Here is a 27027-nt window from a genome sequence, read left to right on the forward strand (position 1 = left end):
CTCTAAGTCCGCAAATGGCGACATTTCCAATCTGCTGTCGGTAAATCCGAGCCCGCGAGTCGAGATCCTGCATTGTTACAAAAGCGAGTCTGATGGGCCATGCAATGCCCGAATGAGCAGGGACAGCGGGGAACTGGGGTAAGGTATAGGAAGGTCATAGGGCGATTGGACACAGTCTGTGCCAAAGATAGATTTGTTGCCTGTTTCACTCACCACAGCCGACAACAGTGCTTCTGGTTGCCTTCATGCGAGAAGGAAAGAAACTCAAATCACCCACAATACCAACCAATGACAGGAATTTGGGACGAGATGAGAAGGAGGCCGGAGAAGCAAACGATCACAGAACGATAGCTCGCAAGACCGCCCCTGCTTTCAACCTTCCGTCTGCGCCTGCGCCTGCACCAGCTCGACCTCATCGTCCGCCAAGATACCCAACTTGGCCTGCTTCCTCACGTCCGTCCGCTCGATCTCGGCCCTTCCAAAGCCTCCCCACCCGTTGAAGTCGGTCGCGAACCGGACCGCCGCCTTGAGGAGGAACTGCTCCGGGTCGCCCCACGTCTCGGCTGCGTTCTTCATGGCGCGGAGACCTGCGTTGTTGTTAGACACCGGGTCAGCAATTCCGACGAAAGCAATGCGTTCGAGTCAGGGAAGTGGAAGGGAAGAATGCATCGCGACGCGCGCCGGCGGTCCGTTCTCCGAAGGCCAGCAACCTTACGCGCGGAGACCGAAAAAGGCGGAGGAAGGGAGCAAGTCGCGTTGTCCGACCCGACCCGACGACTCCCCCTCGCGGGTCAATGCTCTTCCACTCGCACTCTCACAACCGCCCAGCTTGCTAGCGAAGCAAACGAAGTGCAAAAAACATCATCTCAGAACGCCACAGCAGGAGGAGGACGACTCACCCTTCACGTAGTGCGCATCATTCCGCCACCTCCCCCGCAACGCCTGCTCAACCACAAACGCCCACCCCCTCCCAGCCAAATCGACGCCGTCAATCCGCTCCCGCTCGATCCCCGGCCGGTGCTGCGCCACGTACACGGTCAGCACGAGCAGCCACCACTGCCGCACGAGCGGGACGTGCCAGCGCGCAGGCATGCTCGGCAGCAGGTGGCGCAGCGCGTGGCTCGTCGTCAGCGTGTGCACGAGGAAGAAGTCATATTTCTCATCCTCCTCCTCCCCTTCTACCGCTTCTTCCTCTTCCCCCTTCTTCGTCCCAACCAGCACCTCCACCGCCGCCCGCTGCACGCTCTCAAAGATCCTCGTCGGGTCGCTCGGCACATCCAGCGCGTTCCAGTACTCCAGCACCGCCGCCTCGTGCGCCGGCGACGCGAGGAGGATGGCGATGTTCTCGTCGCCCTTGTCGTTGGCCGGGTAGAGCCCGTCGAAGCGCTCGTCGTGCTGCAGCCGCGTGAGGAGCGTGAGCGGGGACGTGCTGGCGGGGTTGGTCGGCGGCGGGGGTCGCGTGTAGGATGGGTCGTCGAGGTACTTGTGCTGCGCGTTGTAGAAGCAGGTTGCCAGCACGAGCGCTTCGGAGCCGAGCGTGCGGGAGTTCAGCTCGTAGGCGTAGCCGAGGTGGATGAGGGCGTGGCCGACTGTGTGTGGGGGTGGGGGTTAGTGGTGGGGAGGGGAGGGGTGGGGATGGGGGGAAGACTGACGGCCGCAGATGATGTTGTTGATGAGCGGGTTGGGTCCTTCGAAGAGGTATTGCTCGACCATGGCTTTCCAGTCGTGGCCGTGCTTGGGGATCTCATCCTCGAAGAAGTCCATGTATGCGCGCTGGTATCTGGGGAAAGTGAGTGAGCTGTGAGGCTCCCTTGTACGGGAAGGTAGGCTCTGCCCATGCTCTTCCTCTACTTACTCCCTCTGTCCGAAGAAGTCTCGCCAGTTTGACTCGGTGATTTCACCGGGCGAGTCTCTCCATTTCTCCAGTGTCTCCGTTTCGACTTCGTACACTTCGTTCAGGTGCTCGTCGGCCGAACCGAGGATATAGGCTGAACCGAGGATCTACATGCGACAATCAGAAGCGCATTTGCCTTGCTCTCATTCTCTGTCCTGGAGACTCAATTGAGGAAGACGAGGCAGTTCCCTCAAGTGATTCCATCGAGACTTACATGTGGAAGGTGGTTGTGGAACTCCAGGTTATGGTAAATGACGCTGAAAATGCTGTGGTTCGCTTGCAGCAAGTGCTTCACCGTCCGCGCGCGCTTCTCCGGTATCTCTTCGACTGTGTATACCGGCTCCTTCTCGACCCGGACCCGCTGCGCGAAGAAGTCCGGCATCTTATTGTAAGTCCACGAGAACATGGCGGCGGTGGCTAGCGCGACGCTCGAAAAGCCAATCGCGGCGGATTGTAGCTGCTGTCTCTCAATTTGTCTTGCCGTCATTGTGAGAACTTCGCGCTAAAGACGATGTTGAGAAAGGGAGGAGAAACTCACCTGAGGTGCGATGGTGTAGGATTGGATGCGAGCAGGTGGGGTTCAATGCGCGGAGCCGAATGGGCAACGTCCGAGTTCACGACCAATCCTCTCTGGCCTCTCAAGATTCTGTTGGCAAAGAGAATGAGCTGATGCTTACAGAACGTGCGGAGAGCGAGAGGTTCCCCTCGTTGAAGTGGTCGCGAAGCTTTCCCCGCATTTTTCAAATCCACAAGCCCTCATTTGTTCCGATCCCTGTTGCTTCCTGCATATGCGACCCGCGGGAGGGGCGTTGATGACGTCTCTCCTAATGGAGCTCGCTCATTTGCTCGCCAGACGCCTCGTCGACGGTCAAAGCCGAATGCCGAAAGTTTCGAATTGCATGGAAAGGCTCAGCCATGGCTATTACGGCATCCGTGTGATTCCGGACCAGCGATGCCTGCATCTCATGCTTATGGTTCGTTTAGGAAACCGGAACAACTCCTTTCCATCCATGCGTCATACCTGAACGAACATTGTACGGTGCCGACGGATGTGCAGATCGCCAGAGCTTTCCGCATATAGAGCAGTAAGCTCCGAGATCTGCCTAGATAGGTTTTCCGTCGCCTTGTCGCGTCGGAACCACTTCTTCAAGGTCAGCGCGTTTTCCATGGTCGCCGCGTCCTCAACGAGCTTCTGGAATCCGTGCGCCCCGCAGTAGACGTAGCCCTTATAAGACCCGTATTCCCGGTTGTTGTCGGCCGTGTCGATGATGGCCGGTCTTCCCATAGGCATAATGGCCTCGCATGGGCTGGCCTTCTGGGTGAAGTTCGCCGGCCAAAAAGGGGGTAGGTGAAGCTATCATCCGGACCTAAATGTATAATTAACAATTAGACATTTGCGTCCGGACGATAGCTTCAAGTGCCCATGTAAAGAGTAATTCAAAAGACCACACCTCCGTCCATATTTAGCTCAAGTAACCATGCATTAGAACCTACATCTACATCCAGAAATCTGCAACTCCCCGGGTGGTCCAAACGTACACACACACACACAGAGAGAGAGAGAGAGAGAGAGAGAGAGATCCAGCCAGCGCGCCATAAACTTGTGCTACCATGCTCGAGATACATTTATTTGATTTTCCATCGAGCCAACGCAAATCGTCATGAGCGTCGTGAGTGGAGCCAGTGTGCGATGGCACACTGACATGGGAATCGTGGACGGGCCCAGGGCGTGATGCAGCTTTGGTAACGCAGGTCCTACGTTTCGCAACACCACGCTCAGACGCAGACTCAGTCTCGGGCTGGAATTCGGAAAAGTCTGAGTCATTTTGAGCGCGAGGGTTCTGGTATTTCGGGAGTTCCCTGGTCGAAAGAGTCAAGTTCTTCCTCATCTTCATTATTATCAACGTCGGTCCAGCCATCGTCGGACTGATCCTCCGGCGGTACGAAGACGTTAGGCAAGTCATCGTCGTCTGAGTCATCAACGTCTGACCAGCCGTCATCGGACTGATCCTCCGGTGGTACTAAGGCGTTGGGTAAGTCGTCATCTAAGTCATCGTTGTTCTCCTGCTTGAGCTTGGCTCCGGACACTGATCGAGTCCAAGTTCTTATATGGCTCTGTGCATCCTCAGGCCTTCATTGAAGATCCCAGCCGGCGCCGGACTGTCGTTGCGAGACGGATCCTGAACGACTTCTTTTGCGGCCGTGTGCACTCAGGCGTTCGTTGAACGAAAGTGGAGGAGGTCGCGGACTGATGGGCGGAAACGGCGCCAGGGCGGGCCAGGGCCTGCTTGATCGGAACCGGTGATGATGACCAGAAGTATCTTTCCCACTGCCACTTTGCCAACAGGGCCGCGGGGGAGAGAGTGCGTATTTTCGAGGATAGCAGTGTACGGAGAGGAGAGGATAGGAACTTCGTTGGGAAGAAGCGTTTGCACAGCCGGCTGCTGCAGTGACGCTGCAGTAGTGGCTGCCTCGAGGCAGTCTTGGGCGGAAACGCGGCGCCCCTAGCCAAAGTAGCCGGGAAGGCAGGAGCGGAGGCAGCGACTAAAGCCCGCGCACCTCCCACTTCGTCCTTGACCACGTTCTCGGCCTCAATCTCTTTCAAGCAATCAAAATCGCTCTCCTCGAGGTCGACTGTGAATTGTGCTCCGCGGTTGATCCCGGATCTCACGCACCCCTCTCTGCCTCTTAAATCGAGCCCTTCATCAAATGCTCCGCTGTCCGAAGCTCTGAATCCAACCCCGCCTTGATCTCTTCCGTCCGATCTGATCCACAAGCACACAATTGAACGAGATGGAGCTGTCACAATGGCAATTGCTACAATCCCTTGCGCATCGTCCCACAAACGGGGCTGCCAATCAGCAATGCAAAGCCTGTAGGACTATTCACAAGAGCAAATGCAAGCATACGCCGCAATTTCGCTGGAATTTGGCCGGACAAGACCCAATGGAAAACATGGAGAGATTAATGAAAGCGGAGGACAAGAGCCAGAGGATCATCTGTCCCTTCGAAAACTGCTCATGGTCGGAAAAGATCAAACAACGCAACTCCAGAGAGAACCGTGTCAAGACCCACTCGGCCGGAGAAGCAGATAGGAGAGACTATTTCCATCAGGAAAGATCAAAATCATTGTCGACGAGACTCAAGTTTCTATTTGAAGCACTGATTGTGAATGATATAAAGGGTGATGAACTTCCGTGGGTAGTTGAAGCTTCTGTCCAGGCGCGTTTGTTGAATTACTAATTCTACATTTGCGGGCAGACAAACGCTTCAGCTGTACTCGTTTGGCTGTTTTCCACTTGACTCTTTGAGCACAGCGCTGTTTGTATCTCTACACTGCCAACAAAGCGGACGGGCCCGTGCTTTCCTCAGTCACCCGACTGAGTGTCTCAACCGCGTACTTCAAGCTCACCTTCACTAACACATTCCTTCCCTTTTGTCAAATGTGATGTTCTATTGGCACATGTGACCCACCCGGCTCAGGTATATAATGTCCTCTCCTCACCCTTGTACACTCTAAGACAGAACACATCCTCAAACCTCCATCAACAAGCATGAACATCTTTATGCTCACGCGCGCCGAGCGTGCAGCGCTTAGAGTCAAGTGTCGGACGCTCCCAACGGTCCAAGAAGATATCGCCGCGGAACTACACCCTTGGCTCCACTTCCGCCAGCGGATGACGGATAGCAAAATCGTCCACGTCCTTTCACCCAGAGCCTGGTACATGTACAACAAAGTATCCGACGTCATCACTCTTTTGCAAGAGATATCTAACATTCTGGCTGCACTAAAAAAGGTCAGCATGGCTCTCGAAAATTAGGCGTCTGAATGCTTATAGTTGGGTAGTTACTTGGGCAGCTACTCCAGATTCCACACGTCATTATTCCGGAGGCCGACGTCTTCACATACAATTGAAGCATTGCCGGTGCAGCATTGGGACATCGCGGCTCGGAGAGTATTTGACGGACATGGGCAGCTGAAGCAAATATTCGGACGTACATGTGGGATCTAAAAATATTCGAAAAGCACCCAGACATTGGATTCGACCACAACCGTCAGTAAAGCTTGGATATTATTGAAAGTTTCAGGATTTCAAGTCAGACTCGTTGCCACCGTAAAATACCTCTCACTTGAACTTGGTGCAATTGTTTCTCGGCAATTTTCTTGATAAGGAACAACGTGATAGCTCGATAGAAGCTCTAAGGAAATTATATTCACTGATGATTTATGGCGAGCAAATGTTGGTGATAGTGGACGGGAGCCACATGACTACTTACAAACCCCCTCCCCCGCCATACCGCTATTGAATCCCACAGCTAAGGAAGCTTTCATTCTTTCGCAACGAACCCCTCTTCCATTGCGCGAAATTCATCCATCTTCGCGTCCGAGAATGTGAGCAATCCTTCATTGCGCGAATGCTCAAGCAAATCCAGAACAAAATTCTGACAATTCCACGTGAGGTCGTAGTCTCTGATGGCGACTTGCTCGGCAGCCGCCATAAGCGATACACGCATGGATTCGTAGATGCGACATATCGGTACCATCTTGATCATACTCTCGTCTTCCTTTGCGTTTGAGAGCTGCATGTCCAGCCTGTAATGACCCGAGAAACCCATCGCCTGGATCTTGAAGCTTTCGTCATATTCCTCTCCCTTCTCGTCTCTCCATGTGTCGATAACAGCCAAAGCCCAATGCTTGTACAACGGCATATCGTTATTGGGGGCTTTGCTGAAGATGGCGATATAGACCTTGCAGATCCGCTCTTCCTCCTCGGCCGACATGTCGCAGAAAGTTGTGTATCCGAAACTCGTAAAAACGCTTAGGTCGAGGACGAAACGAGGAATTGTTTTGATGAAGATAGAGATATAATCGTCCGGTGGATTGAGGGATGGGGTATTCACACAGGGAACCACAGCGAAGCGTTGAGAGGGGCCAGCCGGGGGGTTTCATGGGAGCGACGAGCGACGGCGAGCGATAGGCAGCAATGTGTGATAGTAGGGGTAGTTGTGCGTGTCACGGCAGAAGTGACGTGTCGCGTACTTCTGCGGAGACGCGTCCGCACAGCAGGCAGCAGCGCGAACTCACATGACATGCCCTTTGATGCAGCCAATAGGAGCCTAGAAATATACCCAAAGCCCACCTGGACCCAGTTTCTACCGTACAGTCCTCTTGCAGCCGATGGCTAGCGTGGATTTGTTTTTTGCTCATGTCGTGGGTAGTTGAAGCTATCGTCCGGACGTGAATGTAGAATTAAAAATTCGACATTCACGTCCGGACGATAGCTTCAACTACCCACGTATGTTATTCTTCTAAGGTAGAATTGGGGAGCCCTGCTATTCTTCGCGCAAGCCATCGGCTGGGAGAGGGGGCTGTAACACCCAGCCACGCTGCTATTCTGGTGTGATATGCAAGCCAATGATTGCAAGCGATCTGCACGACATTTTTTTTAAAGCTCTGCCATGATTGGTTAAGTACCGTTTCAGTTCTTCAGCCTGATTTCCACGGGAATGCGGAGCTAAGTGCTTGCTGTCGTAACTATGAGGCTTTATAAGTGGAGAGATCTGCTGCGCCTCAATTTATTTAATCACCATACTTGTCGAATATCTCCTTCTCCCAGTTTTGGAGTGCTCGCGATATATCTATAAGTTGTATGCAAGTGAAAGGCTTTCTGCTGAACTTGGGGAGAAGAAGGCCTGAACCAAAATTGGTGATGAATTCTTCGTAGTTTACTTCGCGAGATACAATCCGCAATTTATATATGCAGGTAGCTGAAGTTATAATCCAAGTGTAAATATATAATTATTAAATTGACATTTACATCTGGACAATTGCCTCGACTACCCAGTTGCAGACTCGAGAAGAACTTTGATTCATGGTCTCCGAGCTTTGCCGATCCAGATCCAGGGTATGCATCTCTAAACCTTATTCTTACTACAGTTTCACCTTGCATGAAGACTAAGCTGACTCTCGTTAACGCGGAAGTTTCCGGTACCATCACTGGAGATCCAATGTTTTTCTACGGAGCAGTTGTTCTCATCCCAGCTCCATATTTTAACTTCCCGCTCCCGCATCGGAGTGATTTGTAGCCGTGAGCCTAAACGTAGCTTTGGAATGCATCCTTTTCTTATATTTTCATGAAAGCAACCCTATGTTCTTGAACTCACAACCAAAGTGGCAGCTCCAAAACGTTATTGCAACATGGCATTTCCAATAAATATCGCAGATCTTTGGGCCCAGGAAACTTTGCTTCTCATAGTTCTGTACATTGCATCGCTGGTTTTCTATCGGCTATTCTTCCATCCTTTGGCTCATGTGCCCGGTCCTGCAGTGTGCGCGCTGACTGGGTTTTACGAGTTCTGGTGGGACTGTGTGATGGTCGGTCGATTTTTCAACAAGGTCAGCGAGATGCACGACAAATATGGTAGGAAATTCTTCTCCAGATAGGGTTTCATGCAAGCTGATTTTCCTGTGCCAGGTCCGATCGTTCGTATCAAGCCGAATGAGGTGCATATCCGTGATCCTGCCTACTACGAGGTTCTTTACTCCAACAACCAAAAAATAGAACGAGATCCATGGTTCTACGGCTTCTTGCCTGGTAATTCCGTATTGCGCACCATTCCAAGCGACCTGTACCGGGTCCGACGAAGCGCCCTAAGCAAGCTCTTCTCTACAAGTTCTATGGACAAAGTCGAGCCCCTTATTCAGGACAAAGTAAGGAAGCTACTAGATCGCCTTGATACTTCATGCAAGACGGGAGAAAAAGTGGACCTGGCCGTAGCCTTTCGAGCTGTGGCCATGGATATCTCGGGAGCATACGCTTTTCCAAATTTTCAAGGTTATCTTGATAAGCCGGACATCGGAGAGGGCATGCAGAAATCTCACACGGCAGGAACAACGCTCATGCACTGGAAAAGACACGCAGCGTGGATCCATTCGATCCTCCGACGACTACCTGTTTTACTCAACCCCGCTTGGGATTCGGCAAGGTTGCATAATGAAGATATTCAAGAGCATTACCGTGTAAGTACCGCCCATTTCTTCTTCACAGTAGACTAACTCCCATCTGTCTTTGAATTTTAATAGCGCCTTGCTACCGAAGCTGCAAAACTGACACAGCACACTCCTACCAAAACTCATGAAATCATCAATCTCACCATCCTTGAGGCTCTCCACGTCTCTCCTCTTTTGCCGGAGCACGAACGTGCCCCATCTCGCGTTCTCGCCGAAGCAAGCGCGCTTCTCGGTGCTGGCGTTGACGCTCCCGCCAATACCATGACCGAAATTGTCTACCGCGCGCTGAGAAACCCGTCAATACTTCAAAAGTTACGTGCCGAGCTCAAGAGCCTACAACCGCCTCCTACCAGTAGCAGCAGGAAAGACAGCTTTCACGAAATCGGCTCATCAGTCACGTCAGAACGCACCACCACTCTCGTTCCGTCTCGTACCCTCTTCGACCTCCCTTATCTCCAGGCCTGCATCAAGGAGTCCCTCCGCCACAATCCGGCCGTGCTTTCCCGCATGCCTCGCATCAATCCCGCTGAAAGCATGACGTATACAACACCGTCTTCTTTATCACCAGGGCAGCAACAGTTGCAGGAACAGAAGACATACGTCCTCCCTCCTGGCACCGTGATCAGTATGAGCCTCGCGGATTCGCTCTTTTGCCCCTCTGCCTTCGCGCCGGATCCGCACGTCTTCCGGCCGGAGCGGTGGTTGGATGATGGGGCTGATGCTAATTTTACTGTTTCTCCCGAACAGAGGAAACGCATGGAGAAGGCGTTTGTGCCGTTCAGCAAGGGTGCGAAGATGTGCATTGGTCACGAGTTGGCAAAGCGGGAGATTGCGCTTGTGCTGGGAAATTTCTTCAGAACTTTTGATGTGGAATTGGATGAGGGGGTATGCGAAAAGGATGTTGGAGTCGCATATGCGAGAGATTTCTTTGGGCCATTAGTGGAGAATGGCAGGGGTGCAGTGTGGGTGAGGCTCAAGAGGGCGATGGATTGAGTAGAAATTTGGGAGCGCAGCGGTGCGTAATTGGTGGCTAAAATTAAATTTGAACAGTGCAAATGTACGGGTTGAAAATTGCTGCTTCGTGTAATATAGCAGCAAAGTATGTGCTTATCTACACCGAGTAACTGAAATGATGTCATACAGCTTAATGAGTAGATATCGTTATAGTGGTGAGATGAATAAGGGGTTTGCGTTGGTGTTGAAGAAAAATTAACGAAACACAGCAAATATATTCGGCAACAATAATGACAATTGATGAGGCTTGACGTTAAACCATTGCACAGGTCCGACTTCATAGCGTCTTCTTATGATTTACGTTTAATTCGGCAAGGAACAATGAGTCCGGGAAGAAATTTTCAGGGGCCCGACCATGGGGTTTGCTCACAATCAACCCGATCTTGTAGTGTTTTCTAGCAGGAGAGCTTTCTGCATCATTCGTGAAGCCATCAAGAAGTCAGTAGTCTTTCCTTACGAGTGCACTAAGCTGAATCCGGTAATCGGAAACGGGAGGAGAAAATTTTCGGAGTCATGTCAACAAGACGACACGGCCTACTGCAGCAGTCTGATACCTTCGTTTCCTTCGTTTTCGTTTGTCTGTGTAGCATGTATCGGTAGCAAGGGTTGTACCGGCAGTTTTACGTATATATTTACATACCACAAACTCCCTTTCATCAACCAGCAGCAATGCAACAGCCGCCCGGCTAGCTCAATCGGTAGAGCGTGAGACTCTTAATCTCAAGGCTGCGGGTTCGACCCCCGCGTTGGGCTCAATTCCCACATCTTTTTTGTCTTTTTGTTGTTGGGGGGACGGGGGTGGCCTTGCGGGCTGACAGTTCGTTTTTTTGCGCCCGCGGGGAGGATTCACGTGATCCAAGCGCATACCTCGGCAATAAAACAACGCTAACAATGCCACAGCTTTGTCTGGAGCTCCTTTGTTCAATTTTGGTCACTCCAGAAAGAATTGTGTTGAGGTACTGAGTTCGAGTAGTCACGGGCGCCGTTCTTCTCTCCTAAAGATACTGATAGTCTGCATTGTGTAATAACGCTGACGAACATCATCGACATTTAATGCTGCTTATCTTCATTAGATTGGACTGGCTACCGGGGAGCGCGGGAAAGCCTTCACTGCTGAGTGGGAAATACATCTCCGGAACACCCCACAAGTGTTATTTCCTTTTGCGATTGTCAATCTCGACGTATCGGCTCCCACTAGGTAGTCATCAAGGGAAAGAAGGCTTTTGACTGTGGGGTTGAATTCATATGGAGTCTATGCGAGGAACAATGCCACGGTCCGATCATCCGTGACGTTCAGCTGCGAAAACTGGCACAAGATGACATTTTCAAAGAAAGCCGATGATTGCTAAGCATGCAAATGCTGTTTCTTGTTCAGCTGAGCGGCCAGTAACACATGCCATCATCTGCAGTGATTTGAAAGGTGCATTAGGTCCACCACAATCTTTGATATTTAAATCACAGAACAGTACGATATGATGGGGTCCAGGCCCGGCACACCAGAGGGCGTGTACGGCTTTTAAAACCCGTGATGAGTTCTTGACTGCTTTTGGAGTTTCGCTGTGTTTCACCTTGTCAGCCGGACAGCGCTGAGTACTAAAATGAACCTAAGCACCATCCGTCAATGATGAGTACCTCTGAGAATACAGAATGGAGATTAGTAGCGTCGAGAATATCTGATTGTTTTGTTGCTGTTACGTTTGACCGGCAATGGACTGCGTTGACCTCATCTCCGCTCCAAGAACGAGTTATGAGGTTCTCTGGTCTTTTCTGCAGAAACGAATCTTCTGCCTGGGCCATTGTCAACAGCAGGATTGCTGCGTCTGTTTATTTCCCACTTTTTTTTTTTGATCTCTAAACATTAATGTTGTCTTGTGATCTGTAACGTCAACCTGCAAATGCATGTTTTTGGATTTCTCAACTGACCAGGCAGACTAGCGCGTGATAGTAAGGCTTCAGATACTTTCTTTCGTCATTTGCAGGAGTGAGTGTGGGAGCAGCTTTGTTAGGTGTTCTGGAGACGTTTGTGGGGTATTAAAACCCGAAACCTCTGCTATCTGAAGCCTCTGTATGTGCACTTGTTTATGAGCCTGATTTTTGGTCGAGGTAGCCAGAAACCAACTGAGAGCTCATCACTCTGGCCGGTTTGTAAGTGAAATTACCCGGTTATTGCACCATGAAACAATGAAGGCAGCTTTCGAGGATATTTTACATCATCATTAAGACATGCTGATGATCCGTAGCAACGGCATCATCACCCTGCCCGCACCTAATCAACCGGTGCTACTTGTCATGCGCAGTTATCTCTTGCGCAAGAGCAATTTAGCATAATGTTTTGTTTCATCACAAACGTCAATGCCTGATGATCAGCAGATGTAAATAATGCGCAGCAGCAGCGAGACTTGCAACAGTCGAACTTAGTGGACAGTGCCATTCTGAGATATCTTGGCCCACGGCCCTAAAGAAAGAGGAAGCAGTAGTTAAGAACTAAAGCCTGCCCCACTTACTCTATTGTAGAACTTTGGAGCATTGCAAATAACAGCAGTGCTTCGAACGTTTGAAGTAAAAGACGCCGGGGCTGGTGCATGAGGTTATCTGTAGGACGTATTGGTACATTTGAGGGGATCTTTCAAGTTTATTATGCTAAAATGATTTTATGTTTGAGGATGAATATAAAGTCCGGAAAGAGAGGCAACGAACTTTCATTGCTGGCCCCCACGCTCTTCGTGCCGATCATCGGGTGCAGCACCCCTTGTGCGTGTACAAACAACAGGCAACAGTCGAAAAGCGCTTTTCCTTGTCCCAATAAAGCAGCTCTAGCTCCACCTTACCCCACAGATCGTCGGTTCCGTCTCACTCCGGTAAGCATCAACACTTACAGAGGGGTACTGCAGCCGACGGCCAGCGCGAAGAACAGCAAAGCCCCAGAACATGGCGTGACTATAGAGGGGCGCTGCAGCCGATTGCTAGCGCGAAGAATAGCAGGGCCCTGCAACATAGCATAAGTATGCCTCTGTCCTTTTTTTTTTTTTAAAAAAAAGGAAGATGAACAAATATGGGTCGTTGAAGCTATCGTCCGGACGTGAATGTTTAATTATTAATTCCACATTTACATCCGGACGATAGCTTCAACTACCCATATAAGTGGGAAACGAATTTACGTTAGCCTTCGGCTGTATTACCCCCCTGTAGACTCTTTTTCATGGCTATTTAGTGGTTTAGCATCTCCAGCCAAGCCGGCCCCTACTTCTTCTCCGTTGCCCAGTGACAGCCTGTACTTGAGATGATGCATGCGAGATCTTGGGCAGCGCCTTGACTCGCGTGTTAAGTGGGATATGTCACGAGCTGTAGTGTTTGTCAGTGAAGTGAACGTCAGGATCGCAACAGACTACTACCATCACAGCGCAATAAGTCAACATTTGTTGATGGAGGATGCACGATCGTGTAGTTTAAAGTCACAGGAGTAGAGCAAATGATTCAATGCGTCTGGAAACATCGATAATTATGCTTCCCTAAAGATCTACAATGAATCTCTATCAGACCCACTCCTATTTTAACGCCTTCGCTGATGCGCTCAGATACCCGTGATCGTACACTCATGAACTTCGTCATCATCAGATCCTCTTGGCTTTATACTCCCTCCACTCCACCTTCTCCACCAAACCCCCTTAACACCTTCTTCTCCTGAACCCCTCATTTCGCCTCCCGTCCAGCTTCATCCGTGCCCATCCTCACATACGCCGGCCGCAGTCCCAACCCTCCAGCCACTCCCTCCCCCACACCCAACAACTCCACACTCCTCCTTGCCGCCGGGGGTGGCGGCGGCAGCACCGCCTCCTCCCTCCCCTCCCCCCTTTCCTCCGCCCCCAACGCGCTCCCCACTTGACTCGCCGACTCCAGGGCACTCCTCATCTCATCTCCCCAACTACCACGTGCAACCTCATCATCTCTCACCCCCACAACGACGTCATCCGGACGCTGCCCCGCTCCGCCAGCCAATAGCCCTTTCGTACTCGCATCACTCTCCCCCCTACTCCTGCTCCTGCTCCTCACGCCCCTGCTACCCGGGAAATACGGCGGGCTGAACTCCACAGTGGTGTTGGTCGGTGTCGACGAGGACGCGATAGACACGCCGCGATGATGACGATGCTGGTCGTAATAAAACCCATCCTCATCAAACGTATCCAGCGACACCGAGCGGTAGCGCTGCCGACCGCCACCACCACCACCACGACGCTCACCATACGGCCCCGCATCCACCCACTCCTGCAACTGAATACTCGGCGTAACCCCCAGCGGCCCCACACGCGGCGGCGTCGTGGGAGCCATCGCAATCTCGCCTGGCGCGCCCATCACCGCTCCTCCTCTTCCTTCTCCCCGCCGTGCTTGCCGATACCCGCGCCCATCCGGCAACCAATGCAAACTGCTACTCCCCCTGCCTCCACGGCCAAGGAACAGCACCGCGCGGGCCACCACGCGAAAAGGGCGGTACGTCCAGCGGCGATAGGCCCGCGTGCGGCGCAGCCCGCGACAAGCGGCGGCATAGTCGTCGGTGCTGAGGTGCGACTGCTGGCACCACTCGCCGACGACGTAGGCCATGCCGAGCGCCATGATTAACGTGCCGGCGGCGGTGCCGGCGGACCAGTACCAGCGCACCCACGGGCTGGTGGTGAGGTCGCTCTGTAGGAAGTCCATGTAGCCGCCCGACGAGCCCCACGTGCTGGTCATGCAGTCGCATGTGCGGTACGAGCCGAATGTCTGCGCGAGGACGATGTAGAGGAGCCAGGTCGAGTTTAGGATCTCCATGGGGCGGAAGAAGCAGTGCTCGGTCCATTGTTGGAAGGTCCAGTCGCGACGGGTTTGCGCTTGGTGCTTTAGGGAGGACTTGACGTTTGCTTTGAAGCGAGGAGGGAATGGGAGGACGTCGAGGAGCCGGGAGAATGATCTGGAAAGTAAGTTTTTGCCTGCGCGGGCGAAGCGTTGGAGCATGTCGTGCGCTCTTTCCTCCATCTTGATGACCATGTGCTTCTGTTGGACGTGCGTGATGCTCCGCCTTACCCAGTGAGGCTGCTCTGGCCGGACTGGAGATGCGAACCACCATACCAAAAGCTCAAACACTAGCTGCGAGAAGGATATAATGCAGAATATGACGTATCCGCCGCTTCTGCAACCGAGGCCCACCGTCGGCGTGTAGTATGACAGAATGAATGCGCCGAAACATGTGCCCCCTACAATCAGTACAGCACTGCAAATCTGCCACAGCTCGCGAAAATCGAACCAAAGCAAGCCTTCGTCTACAGTACCGAGCACAAGATGGGTACGTGCCTCAGCCTCATTGGCAAGCCATCCGCGCCCGTGGGCTGTGACGTAGCTCTTCTCGATATCAGAGAGGATGGGATGGGCCGCTCCGTAATGCCAACGGACACGGCCCTGGCCAGCGAAATAGACGAAGAAGTCCTGCATGTACTCGCTCTGACGGCTGATCTGCCGGACCCACGCCTCCATGCGCTTCCGTTCGCTCTCGGGCTGGCCTTCAAACGTGTCGATAAACTCTTCCCTGATTTCATCATCCTGCAGGGATCGGCACACGGTGTCGACAAGCTTATTCAGCTTCCGCCGGATATCCTCTGCCGCCACGGGATTGCGGTCGACGATGCTGCAGAGGATGAGCACGGGGAGCCAGGCGAGCAGGAGGCCGAGAGCGAGGTCGTGCGCGGTGGCGTTTTGGCCCAGCTGCCCGAAAGAGGCCTGGATGGAGATGCCGATGGAGAACAGAAACCATCCCGTCGACACGAACACCGGTACAACGCCGCGCCTGCGAGCCGCGCGGAATCTGCGTGCCAGGTTCTGCCGCACCTCGTTGAGACGCTTCTCCTTGCCGTCTTTGCCACGGAGCTGGATGTCTTTGCTGAAAAGCACAATGCGCAGCAAGCCTTCGGCTTCCTTGTTTAGGGCCTCGCTGCGCCTCATCGTGTACTGATTCATAGTCGTCAGGATGTAGAACGAGTCGCGGATGCTGGCGAAATGGCTGTCCTGATTGGTGATGTCCTCGTCACAACGCGTGGCCATGTCGACTATTGGTCCGGGTAGGGGTCAGTTAGAGTTGCATGATCTGCACATTTAGGGTACACGGCTAATATGCACGAAGCGGTGTCACGTACCCATAAGCGCGCACTTGGCGGAGACCTTGATGTTCCACAAGATGTAGGCCAGGCTCGCCATTGGTGAGCCGACCCATCTCGCGATGGCCAGTACTGTGCGCCAGAAGGCGTTGCTCTCGAACGGAGCTTGTAGCAGGATGCCGATAATGGGCAAGATCCACGTCGTGATGGTGCTCGACGCGAGGCTCCACGGGTAGTAGTCGCTGCCCGTTCCGCAGAGATCGCGGCAGCCCGCAGTGCTGATCTGGCTATAGTTGTTCGGCTGGATGCCGATGACTTTTCCGGTCCAACCATAGTACTGTTGCGCTGTCCTGTTGCTCATGTAATTCTGTTTGCATTGCTCAAAATCAGGTTGCCGCATGGTGACGATCCAGACGATTGGAGACGCCGGACGGGTGAAGTGAATGCATGAGCCGGGGTGCGCAAGGTTACGGAAAATGCATGGCGGTTGCAAAAGAAACCGAGGCGAAGGTGAACAGGAGAAAACAGAGTTCAAGTTCAGTGATGGAAGGGCGATCGCGTAAAGTGAAGTCGATTCACAGCCATTTCAAAATAGCCGGTGACCTACATCTAGAGTGCAAAATCACTGCCTATGCGGCTGAGTGAGAATCCTCCGATGGAGGGCCAGATTACTTCGACCGCGGTTACGAGCCCCTTCCGGGCAGCTGTAAGAGCGAATGGCTTGAGCCACCTTCGTGAGTGGACGAGGGAGGCGCGGAGCGTGACCTCGACGCCAGCCACAGCGGTATAAACGGCCCCCACAACTCATCGTAAACGTTATCAGCGGGAGCGTGGGCGTAGCCGGCCGATAAGACGTGTCTGGCGCCTAAAGTGGCAATATAGCCAAGGCCAAGGCCAGTCGGTTGTAAGGCGACTGCGCGAGGCTGTCGTCTTTTGGTGACAGCCAGTCGATCATGCGTTTCGTTAGCCGCCAGCAGATCGGCGGGGACATCAACCGAAGTCCCATCACGAGTGCCGGAGTGTCAATCTTGAAGAAGTCGGTAAAGATGATCGCGTGGTGCGCAGCGCACGGTGGCGGAGCAGAACGTGAATCGCCATGCGGTCGGATTGGTGCGTCAGCGTCCACGTTGACGGCTCCGATCTTTCACTGTGACGTCGTGGGCGGTGGCTTTGGGTTGTCATGTTGGAGATGACATGAAGGCGGCGAAAAAGAACGGCCGGAAGCCGGCCACACCCGATCGATACCCAAAATTAGGATGGCGATCACCACTTGCCACCCAGCTGACTTGACGGACGACAAAAGAGCAAAAAGATAATGATGAGGACGAGACTCGAACTCGCGCGGGTTGCCCCACCAGGAAACTTGTTAAGCTAACACCTTAACCTGGCGCCATAACCAACTCGGCCACCTCACCGAAGGCAATCTTGAAGTGAACTGCTAGTTCACTGCGCGATGGAAGTCAGTCCAAACGGTGGCCATTATAACCACAAACATGCGGCTCTGAACGGTGGTTGGCTGTCATGTCCACCATTGAATGTCTATCCTTTGGTTAGATGAGCCGGAGAATCCGGGAGAAGTTCCTTCGGAAACGTGCCAATGGCAAGATGCCGTTGCTGCACAGTGGAGAGATCGTGCGCACATGCAACTGCCCACTGTGCAGATGACCCAACCCGTTCGCATTAGTGGGAGGCCATGCATCAAGTTGTGGACATTACTAGCGACCAGCAACGATCATACGATATGTTTGTCGGCTTGTTCTCCGGATACTCGCGCAAACAGGTGTGATACACAAACATCTTCGAGGCCGTTCAAGGCCTTCAATGCCGAGCGAGCCTCGCCCGAGATTCAGGGAATAATATTGCGAGTCAACATTAATTGTCGAAATCCCGGAAACGAAAGCCGTCTGGGCTGTGCTATGTGCCACTGCCAGGCTATCGCGGGGTCGTACCGCATATGCAAGATACGCGGCCTGGTGTGACTGCAGTAGCTCCAAAGCACAGCAGACGGCAACCCCGCTCCTGCGGGGATAGATGCAGCGAAGTCGGCCGACAAAGCTTGGTGTGCGGAAAGGAGGGTGGAAAGGGGGAGGCGGCTGGGCCGGCCGATAAAACGTCGCCCTTGCTAAGGTCCGAACTGAGTATGACGCCGGAGGTTGCACTTTAATGGAGCATCCAGCGGAAGATTATTCAGGCGTGGGGAATCCGACGGAAAAGCTGAGGCAACGGTCGAATCGAGCCGGACCCAGATCCTGACATTGGCCGTGGACGACTCCAATGATTGCCAGGAGGCAGTCCTGACTCGCAGTGCTGCTGGGCTATTCCACAACCATCCATAGCAGAAGCCTATCGTCAGCGCACACTTCGTGATGCAAGCTTTGGTGTTGAAGCCTGTGCGGCCCCATCGGAAGGAAAGGATGGGCGGGCGAACGCTGCGGTTTGCCATAAAGGCCAAGGATTACACGACAGGATGACGATCTGGCGCTGCTTAGGCCATCTCCCTGATCAACGCACAGCAGAGAATAATGTTAGCGTCCCTGCAGGCTGTGTACAGAGGGTTGTAACCGAAGGCTAGCGTGGATTCGTTTTTCCCTCACGCTACGGGCAAGTGAAGCTATCGTCTGGACATGGATGTACAATTGTTGAGTCTACATCAGTCAACTGCCCACATGTCTTTTGATTTCAGAGAAAAGAACAGCTGGAGCATAGTCACCCGGATTCTGCTATTCTTCGCGCTAGGTTTCGGCTGCGATGCCCCTCTGCGTCGATTCAGAGGGCGGCGGGGACTTCCAGAAGCGCCTGGAGCGGCGCCGGTTTGTTTTGGAAACTGTGGCGCTGAACTATCCACGGGACAACCAGGGCGTCGGACAACGGCGTGGATAGTCACATCACAGCTGAGTGTGACGCAAGGTACGGCGCTGCTGACGAGATGGAAGCCGAATGCATAAGCCGGATTGAGGATCAGGAATGTGTGTTGTTTGACGAAGGTACCGTGACCGTGGCACGGATGACGTCGTCGCAACAGTGACCTCAGCGGAAAACACTCGGCAGGTTCCCCACGCTGATGGTTCGGCGCGGGACATCCTTGCATCGCGTGCGGAGTACAGTCGCGCGGGCGGATAAGGCCGCCCGGCATGCAGAGATGATTGCTGCCACATGTTGAGCGGGCACGAGCAGGTTGAAACACGGAGGAGCCGGCGGATATGGCACCGCACGCGTTGTCGCGACGCGGCTGCTGCGCTTGCAGCAAAAGCAGGGCGGCGCATGCGGACAAGCGGCACGAATGAGGAGCAGGACTGTACGTGTCGGGCTACACCCACAAGGGCAGGGCGGCTCGGCGTGGCAGATGACCTTGCTGCCTCCAAGTTTCCAGCAGAGAAGAGCGGTGAGATAGGGGAAGGGAGGAGCGCGGAACAGCTCAATGAGGCGCGGCAGGACTGTGGTAGGAGCGTGCGAGAAATTATTGCTCAGCCGAAACTCGGTTGGTGAGGCAGCGGCCGGGCATGCGGTGCAGGCAGCGGCGCGCCTGGCCAGCCGCGTGAAGAACGCAGCCGACACAGCGCAATTGCGCGCAGTAGCGCGGCCGCAATGTGTTGAGCGGGCGTGCGACAGGTCGTCCGGGCGCGCGGGGAGGGCGAGGCCCAGCGCGGTGATGGACTGCAAGGCATCCCATTCCAGCGAGGGGAAAAAGCGCGCACTCGAGACGGTAACAGCAAGCCGAGCCTGTCAGAAGTGGGCGGTGGCGCCGGGAGCAGGCAGGCCGCCGCGTCGCACGGCAGCCGATCAGGGTCTGTTTTGCTCAGCTCAGCACTCGAAGAGGAGCGAGAGGTGCGCGTTGCGGTGGCCGCGGGCCATCCACGTTGCGGCCGCTGACGGAATGCCCCAAGTAGTAGGGCTGAGGCGGCGCGGCGATTGACGGCGGTGACGGGTCAGCAGCAGATCTAAGCCGATGCCACCTTGGCTCTGTGCTGTGCGTCGCATGCAGCATCCACGGCCATCACGGCGAGCGGACCCACCCGCCCAACAGCTCATTTAGCACTGGCCGGCGCCCGTCAGTTTCTGCGCCCGCCAAATTGCCGGCAAAACCTGGCGCAATTCCCGCAGCGAAAAAGCTAGCAACGCACAGCGCCTTCTTGAGAGCGAGCCGCCCACACTCTTCCCTCTCACGCTCTCTCCGCACCACCGCACCACCCGCCCGCCCGCGCGCCCTTCCGCGCCGCCGCTCCCTGCGCGCGCCCCTCATCGAGGCTGCGCCCGAGTCTCACCCGCCTGAAATTGGGAAATTAGGACCTGCCATTTCTTGGCCGCGTCGGATCCGGCCCTTTTGACGCGCCCATCGACCCAGCCTGCGCATCGCCACACCCGCTGCTGCGCATCTTGCTCCAACACTTGCAAGGTATGCGCAGGCTGTCCCCCGCCTGCTTCCAATCTAATGCTCACCCGTCAGCTTGCAGATCCGCCTCCTGGTCCTTTGAAACACTGCGTCAAACTCCCACAATGTTGGTTTTGATATTATAGCACTGCGGTCCTTAGGGACAACTCCAACAGCAACTGAAGCGCCGGACTACTATCCGCCAATCTTCGCCTTGTCTACCCGCCGGCCACTGGCCCTGGACCGCCGGATCATCTCCTTCAGCACTCAGCATCTCGATCATCACCAGCACTAAATCGCCTTGATTGCTTTCCAAACATGGCTTTAAATCAGAACGACTTCGACAAAATCACCACCATGCAGACCAGGTCTCTCCAGAACCAACCCACCGCACAGGACGGCCCCATGAGCCTCGGGGAAGAGCTCGTTGCCGACACCGACGAGCCGCCTGATGAAATGCAGCGGACCCCTCGCCCCACTCCCGTCAAACCTGCTCCATTGGACCTGGCCACTAATTTCGCAAAGACCCGCTACGGCTCGTGTCCCCAAAAGGAATCCTTGTTGACCCAGGCTCTTCACTCGGAGAGCGATTCTCAGTCGGACGACGACGATCATCATGTGGAGCTCAAGCGAGGTCTGTCCACCGCCTCGACCTGGAGCAATGTCAGCATCGCGTCGACCGACCTCACCAGCGACGGAGGCTTCACGAGCCCAGGCACCAGGACCAGCTCTCCCAGCCCGCCGCTCCCTCCTACTCTTCATGCTCTCCCCATCATCTCCATCAAGAAGGAATCCGACGTCTCTCTTACCATTCGCCATGACGAGAATAGCGCCGAGAGGATCGAGAAGAAAACCGTCAAGACGTCCGACGAGAACTCCGTCGAGGCAGGACTTGGCCGCAAAAGATGCATCACCTTTGCCTGCGGAAGGAAGGAGTCCAGCACCAGTGCTACTCCCAAGAAGCTTCAGTCCCCACCAGAGGAAAAGCCCGCGGGACCCGCTCCTCGCCGGTGCACCATCAAGTTCGCCTGCGATGCGAAGGCCACGGCATCTCCCAAGAAGACCCGCATGGCCAGCCCTCCTCCGCCTACCAACCGACTTGCTGTTCCAGGCAAGGGCACGCCACGCTCGCACCGTGGTTCGGATTCGACTGTGCGGAACGACTCCCCCAAGAGCGTCCGCAAGAGTGCATCTGTCATTCGCCACTCGAGGAAGTTCAGCGAGAACTCGGACATTGGCCGCCGTGAGGCTACGCGCTTTCACGAATTTGCGAGCTCCGAAGAGGAAGTCGAGGAGTGGACCCAGGAGCAGACCTGTCACATGACGCGTCTGACGGTTACCGATACCTTGAGAATTGAGAATGGATTGAGGAAGCTCGGCGAAGAGGTTGAGGAGGAAGCATTGGAAGACGACGAGGAGGACGAGGAACTACTCGACGAAGACGACGAGGATCTGGACCTGGACGACGACCTGGATGACGAGGAAGAGGAAGAGGAAGAAGAGGAGGCCGACGAGGACGACAACGAATCTGTCATCTCTGATGGCAGTGTGTCCGACGGTGGCTTCCAGACCGACGACGAGCAAGGCTTTGCTGGTTCTGATGACGAAAGCGACGCTGGGTCTGACTACCAGTGGTGGGCACCCAGTCGCGTAGTCGTTCCCAGCTCTAGTGAACAGCGCGAGCACATCAGGCCATCAGGCCACCGCAGCCTTTCTGATTCTTCCAACTGCTCGATCGCGTCTGAATCTAGGATGTTCACCAAGCCTTCTCCTGCCAAGAAAAGGAAGCCTGTCAACATCCGCCCTCGCAGCCCCGAGCTCCCTGACAGCACGGACTTCGTCTGTGGCACCCTTGACGAAGACCGCCCTCTGGAGGATGCTTACTACTCAGCCCTCGAGCAACGCAGGGCGGCCAAGCACAAGCAAACTCCTCAGGACATCGATCCCACCTTCCCCACCTCGGACCCCGAGATGGATGAGGAAGATGAGGATGACGAGGTCGAGGCAGCTGCCGAGGACAGCGATCAGCACATGTTGATGCACGGTCAGCTCGACCAAATCGACGAAGTCGAGGGCCGTGGGCGTCGCCGTGCAGGGTCAAAGCGCTCCCCGATCTCGTCGCCCAAGCGTCTTCGTTCTCCACCACCGCCGGTAAAGCGCGGACAGGCCCACCGTTCCCCGCCTCCCCGTCGTCTTTTCGGACAATCCCCGAAGCGTCTCCGTTCTCCGCCGCCTGCCGGTCGCCTCCGTTCGCCGCCGCATACGCGTCGCACGTCCTTAACTGTTACATGTAAACAGCAGACGGCGATTCAATTTGCAGGCATGGATCAGGGGCCTCCACCGACGATTGTGGCCTCCCTCCCTCGCCCTCCTACTCTCTTCCGCCAGGAATCGTACTACGACGACGACGAGGACGGTGAGACGACGACTAATGACACGCTCAAGCGTGGACCGATGGACATCAAAGCCGGCACTGCCCTCAAGAGGCAGCGCCGCAAGGAAAAGCTCTACCAAAAGCACTGCCGCAAGGCGTGCAAAAAAGAAGAGCGCCGCCCTGCGCCGGGCAAGGGCGCGGAGCGCATGCGCGAGGTTGGCATGGGGCTTGCCGCGTACAGGGGCAAGAAGGCCACACCAGTGCATGTGCTCTCGTACTGAGAGGAGCGCCGCTGACTTGTCAGCACCTTTACGAGTCTTCGGACTTGCTGGTCGCTGCTCTCGCACATATTTCACGTTGCATATTTCCGTTACTGTAAATACCCACGCTTCCCGTTTCAGCAGGTGCTTTAGCGATTTGTTTATATCAAGGTCTTAATCTTCCTGCACATTACCCTATTTTGACGACGCTGCGCCTGCAGCCAGGCACGCGGCTTTTCGACGCGCAAAAGGGCAGGATACCCCACGACTTGATGACCAAGCATTACACCCAGGCGTTTTCCTATCATCTCTGCTTTCGTTGCGAATGGCGGTTTCTTTCTTTGCGGGAACACACATTGGGCAGCGAGGAGTTATTCATATCGATCGCTTCGGGAGGGAGAGCATAGCATTTGCATTGGACGGGGTTGGTCTGGTGGATGGGCTGTTGGGGTTGGGGTTATTATTACAGACAATGGTGTCGCAGGTGAATCGAGACACATTGATTTTGAAATACGTGTCCTCAACATGATGAATTGTTGTTGCCTGTGCAAACCCCGGGGTTGTGTGGAGAGAGTGGCAGCAGCCGTGGCGTGGGTGAGTGGCGGGGCGGCTCGTGGGCGGAGCCGAGGAGTGGGTGCCAAGAGCCAGATTGACGTTGGCCGCTCTCTCTCATCATGGTCTGGCCACAGAATTCCACCTCCGACTGTCCAGCTCCCAACGCCGCCAACCCTCCGCCGCCTTCTTAAACCCGTCCTCTGCACTCTCTCGCGCCAAACAAGCAGTCCTCGTCGCCGCCATGTGGATTATCGACTGGTGTACGTCCGCCCGACGCCCAACCTCTCCTCCCATCAGCCCGTCGCCGCGATGCCCTCCACCCCTGTTCGCATCCGTCGCGCCTGCGCATCACGCCGGTAGCTGGGGTTATATCTGGGGAACAATTTGCTGATTCGAGTGTGCAACAGTCTGGGATGTCCTCTCAAGCTTGGGCCTGCTGAACAAGCATGCGGTGCGTGGCCACGAAACCCTGTTGGAGCCATTTGGCCACGGGCGCATGGAATGCGGATGAGAAAACCAGGTCGCTGACGGCATCGAGTGAATACAGAAGCTACTCTTCCTCGGTCTTGACAATGCCGGCAAGACCACTCTCCTGCACATGTTGAAGGTACGTTCACACCGATAATCTCCAAACACCTCACCCGGCGCCGCCCGGACAGAGAAAGCTGACAGTCTTTTGCCTGGACAGAACGATCGCGTGTACGTATACCACATTGCGGACTGGTCTGCACTATTCCGAGTCCGATTGCTGACCGTGGCCCCCCAGTGCCATCCTCCAGCCCACTCTCCACCCTAGTACGTTTCCCAACCCCAGACTTCATTATCGCAGTCGCTTTTCGAACATCAGCTAACAACGCGCATAGCCTCTGAGGAGCTGAGCATCGGTTCCTGCCGCTTCACTACCTTCGATCTCGGTGGTATGTCTCTCTCCACCCTTACCCCATCATCCCTTCTCCGCCGCCGCAGCCGCCACCGTCAGCAAGCGAACGGGCGGCGCAGCCATTTCTTCCGATAACTCGAGCCATTACTAAGCATCACATAATCCACACAACAGGTCACCAGCAGGCGCGCCGTCTGTGGAAGGACTACTTCCCCGAGGTGTCGGGCATCGTGTTCCTGGTGGACGCCAAGGACCCGGAGCGGTTCGCCGAGTCCAAGGCGGAGCTGGACGCGCTGCTGTCGATGGAGGAGCTGCAGAAGACGCCGTTCCTCATCCTCGGCAACAAGATCGACCACCCCAACGCCGTGTCCGAGGACCAGCTGAGGCACGAGCTCGGCCTGTACCAAACCACGGGCAAGGGCAAGGTCCCGCTCGAGGGCATCCGCCCCATCGAGGTCTTCATGTGCTCGGTCGTCATGAGGCAGGGCTACGGCGAGGGTATCCGTTGGCTGTACGTTTTTCTTTTGGAATTACCTTTTTTGGTGTCTGGGTGATGGTGCTGACTGGTTTGTAGGTCGCAGTACGTCTAAGTCGTTACTTCCTCCCGTCGGATTCGATGAGTGATACGATTACGGCACGAAACTTCGGATACACAACTCGGCTTGCCAGAAGAACTCGAAGACAATTGTTTCTTTCGGAGAATGGTCAATTCATCAAGCGGGATGCGCCAATTAATGCATGGGAAGACTGGCATGCTTTCGGGGTGTTGAAGTGTGTGTGAGAAGGAGAATGTGGATTCAAGCGGTTTTTCGTTGCTCCGAGAAGCGGAAGTGGGATGGAGTGAGGAAGGGGGGCAAAGCTTGGATCGTTCGAATGGTGGTGGATGTGCTGGTGCCAGGGTCAGGAGTAGTAGGACTTCTTTTGTTTTTCCTTTTCACGACAAACAGCGGCGAAGAGCTTTGCTGATGAAGGAAAAGGCGAAATCATTGTCCTTTGTTAACGAGTGCTGCAATTAGATTATTTGCAAATGGGTCTTTATTCATACAGCAGTATCTTTCCCTCTCTTATTTACGAGACTTCGTGTTCTTGGCTTACGTGTTTGGAAAGGAAGTGTGAGTGCGGAGATTTGCTTCGATGAGTGACTGCTTGGATTGCTTGTTCAACATCACAAGGCTCTCCCCTCCAACACGTGCGTACTTTGAAGCCGGGCACATGAACTTTTGTGGTACAGGTGCGTATCCATTCTTCTGAATGATGTCATCATGTCCCCCTCGTGTCTGTTTTGGATTACAAGCCGGCCCTGGCAGCACTATAAAAGTTCGACCAGGTAGAGACAACTTCTCTTTCTAGTATCATCAAAGGCGGTTTTCAAGATCCGTCAAAGATGAAAACCGGAAGACTGCTTGATGCACTTTCGTGGCATTTCGTTCATTCAGAACCCCTAGAGAGGGAGGCGACAAATTGAACAAGTGGCGATGGTACGCCTCATCATCACGGCTTCTTGATGGACATCATTGCTGGCGCTGGATGGACATCATCAGCGTCACTTGATCATCGGCTCCTCTTCATATCTTTCGGTGAGATCGAAATTCTCATCAGCCGCCAAAAGAAGGGAAACAGTCGCAATCCTTGAAAAGCCCTACAGAAGCCAGTATCTGCTTATTTATGCCTTCCAATGCAGTCTTTGGTTGTAGCTTGACCGATCTGAGGAAGAGAAAGACTCGACGGACTTTTTATACACCTCGCCTCAGCATCGCCATCGCCATCGTCCTCGTCCCCGCCCTCGTGCAAGCGGTGACACGTGCTCCTCCTCCCCGCCCGCCGCGTGCCTGAGGTTCATCTGCTGCTGCTGCGCAGGGCAGGGCACGGAACCGAGGCGCGGCGGGTCATGAGGTGTGGGGCACCTGCGCAAGGCACAGAAGAAATGGGCACGCGCGTGGAGCTGCTACTGTTCCTGCTGCAGGGCGGGAGGATGACGGCGCTTGGGGTATTTTTAAGAGCGCGGCTCTGAGGGACTGTTTGTTCTTTGATCGAGTGTCTGCTTTCGACTCTTCATAGCGGGAGTGGAAGCGATGAAATGGGTTAAGGCAACTGTCCGTGGGCTTGGGCTTGGGCTTTTCGCCGCCTTGCCGATCAGGACTGATCTCACTTCGCTGCCATCTTGCCTCTGCAGTGGATCGGTTTGGATGCGGAAGCTGGCTTCAGCGTCGAGGGATGGTGATGGAGTGCGATTGGTAAGGACGCTGGGGCTCATCATCGGGAAGTAATGATGAACCGCAGCAATGCTTCCGCATGGCGTCTATGAGAACAGCAGTGGTAGTAAGAGCCAAGGACCACAGCTGGCCCCAACAGTGTTCTGTAAGGCTCGGCCCTGGAGAGTACCATATCAAGTACGGTACTTCCAAATGTCGAGGATTCGGGATTCAATTTTGAAAACATTCAAGGGGCTTAAGTACTTCTGCCATGCCGGACTTGAGGCATGCGCGCAGGTGACTGTACATCTGTTTGTCTGTCCTGCTGACAAGTATTTGACATTTTTCGAGACATTTC

General features: G+C 54.4%; 6 protein-coding genes across 6 annotated transcripts; 3 read left to right on the forward strand and 3 right to left on the reverse strand.

Moving 5' to 3' along the window:
* Window positions 1–372: 372 nt before the first annotated feature.
* LTHEOB_2875 (Mgs207 protein) lies at window positions 373–3185 on the reverse strand (the record flags this gene model as incomplete). Its single annotated transcript, XM_035511735.1, has 7 exons — window positions 373–587; window positions 900–1589; window positions 1653–1780; window positions 1856–2001; window positions 2109–2370; window positions 2433–2540; window positions 2926–3185. The coding sequence occupies 7 exons, from the start codon at window positions 3183–3185 to the stop codon at window positions 373–375; spliced, it is 1809 nt and encodes a 602-aa protein (XP_035363601.1).
* A 3038-nt stretch (window positions 3186–6223) lies between these two features.
* LTHEOB_2876 (uncharacterized protein) lies at window positions 6224–6676 on the reverse strand (the record flags this gene model as incomplete). Its single annotated transcript, XM_035511736.1, has 1 exon — window positions 6224–6676. The coding sequence occupies one exon, from the start codon at window positions 6674–6676 to the stop codon at window positions 6224–6226; it is 453 nt and encodes a 150-aa protein (XP_035363602.1).
* Window positions 6677–8300: 1624 nt separating this feature from the next.
* LTHEOB_2877 (Cytochrome P450) lies at window positions 8301–9899 on the forward strand (the record flags this gene model as incomplete). The annotated part of the gene is made up of 3 exons (XM_035511737.1): window positions 8301–8316; window positions 8371–8606; window positions 9012–9899. 3 exons carry the CDS (start codon window positions 8301–8303, stop codon window positions 9897–9899), a joined length of 1140 nt encoding a protein of 379 aa, XP_035363603.1.
* Window positions 9900–13610: 3711 nt separating this feature from the next.
* Window positions 13611–16439, reverse strand: LTHEOB_2878 (Glutamine-dependent nad(+) synthetase protein; the record flags this gene model as incomplete). Its single annotated transcript, XM_035511738.1, has 2 exons — window positions 13611–15991; window positions 16079–16439. 2 exons carry the CDS (start codon window positions 16437–16439, stop codon window positions 13611–13613), a joined length of 2742 nt encoding a protein of 913 aa, XP_035363604.1.
* A 4326-nt stretch (window positions 16440–20765) lies between these two features.
* LTHEOB_2879 (uncharacterized protein) lies at window positions 20766–23063 on the forward strand (the record flags this gene model as incomplete). The annotated part of the gene is made up of 1 exon (XM_035511739.1): window positions 20766–23063. One exon carries the CDS (start codon window positions 20766–20768, stop codon window positions 23061–23063), a length of 2298 nt encoding a protein of 765 aa, XP_035363605.1.
* A 775-nt stretch (window positions 23064–23838) lies between these two features.
* On the forward strand, window positions 23839–25067 carry LTHEOB_2880 (GTP-binding protein sara; the record flags this gene model as incomplete). The annotated part of the gene is made up of 8 exons (XM_035511741.1): window positions 23839–23857; window positions 24005–24048; window positions 24145–24204; window positions 24286–24296; window positions 24364–24392; window positions 24461–24514; window positions 24652–24988; window positions 25052–25067. The coding sequence occupies 8 exons, from the start codon at window positions 23839–23841 to the stop codon at window positions 25065–25067; spliced, it is 570 nt and encodes a 189-aa protein (XP_035363606.1).
* Between the last annotated feature and the right edge of the window lie 1960 nt (window positions 25068–27027).

Source organism: Lasiodiplodia theobromae (assembly GCF_012971845.1).
Source record: "Lasiodiplodia theobromae strain AM2As chromosome Unknown scaffold_7, whole genome shotgun sequence".
NCBI classification, from domain to species: domain Eukaryota; kingdom Fungi; phylum Ascomycota; class Dothideomycetes; order Botryosphaeriales; family Botryosphaeriaceae; genus Lasiodiplodia; species Lasiodiplodia theobromae.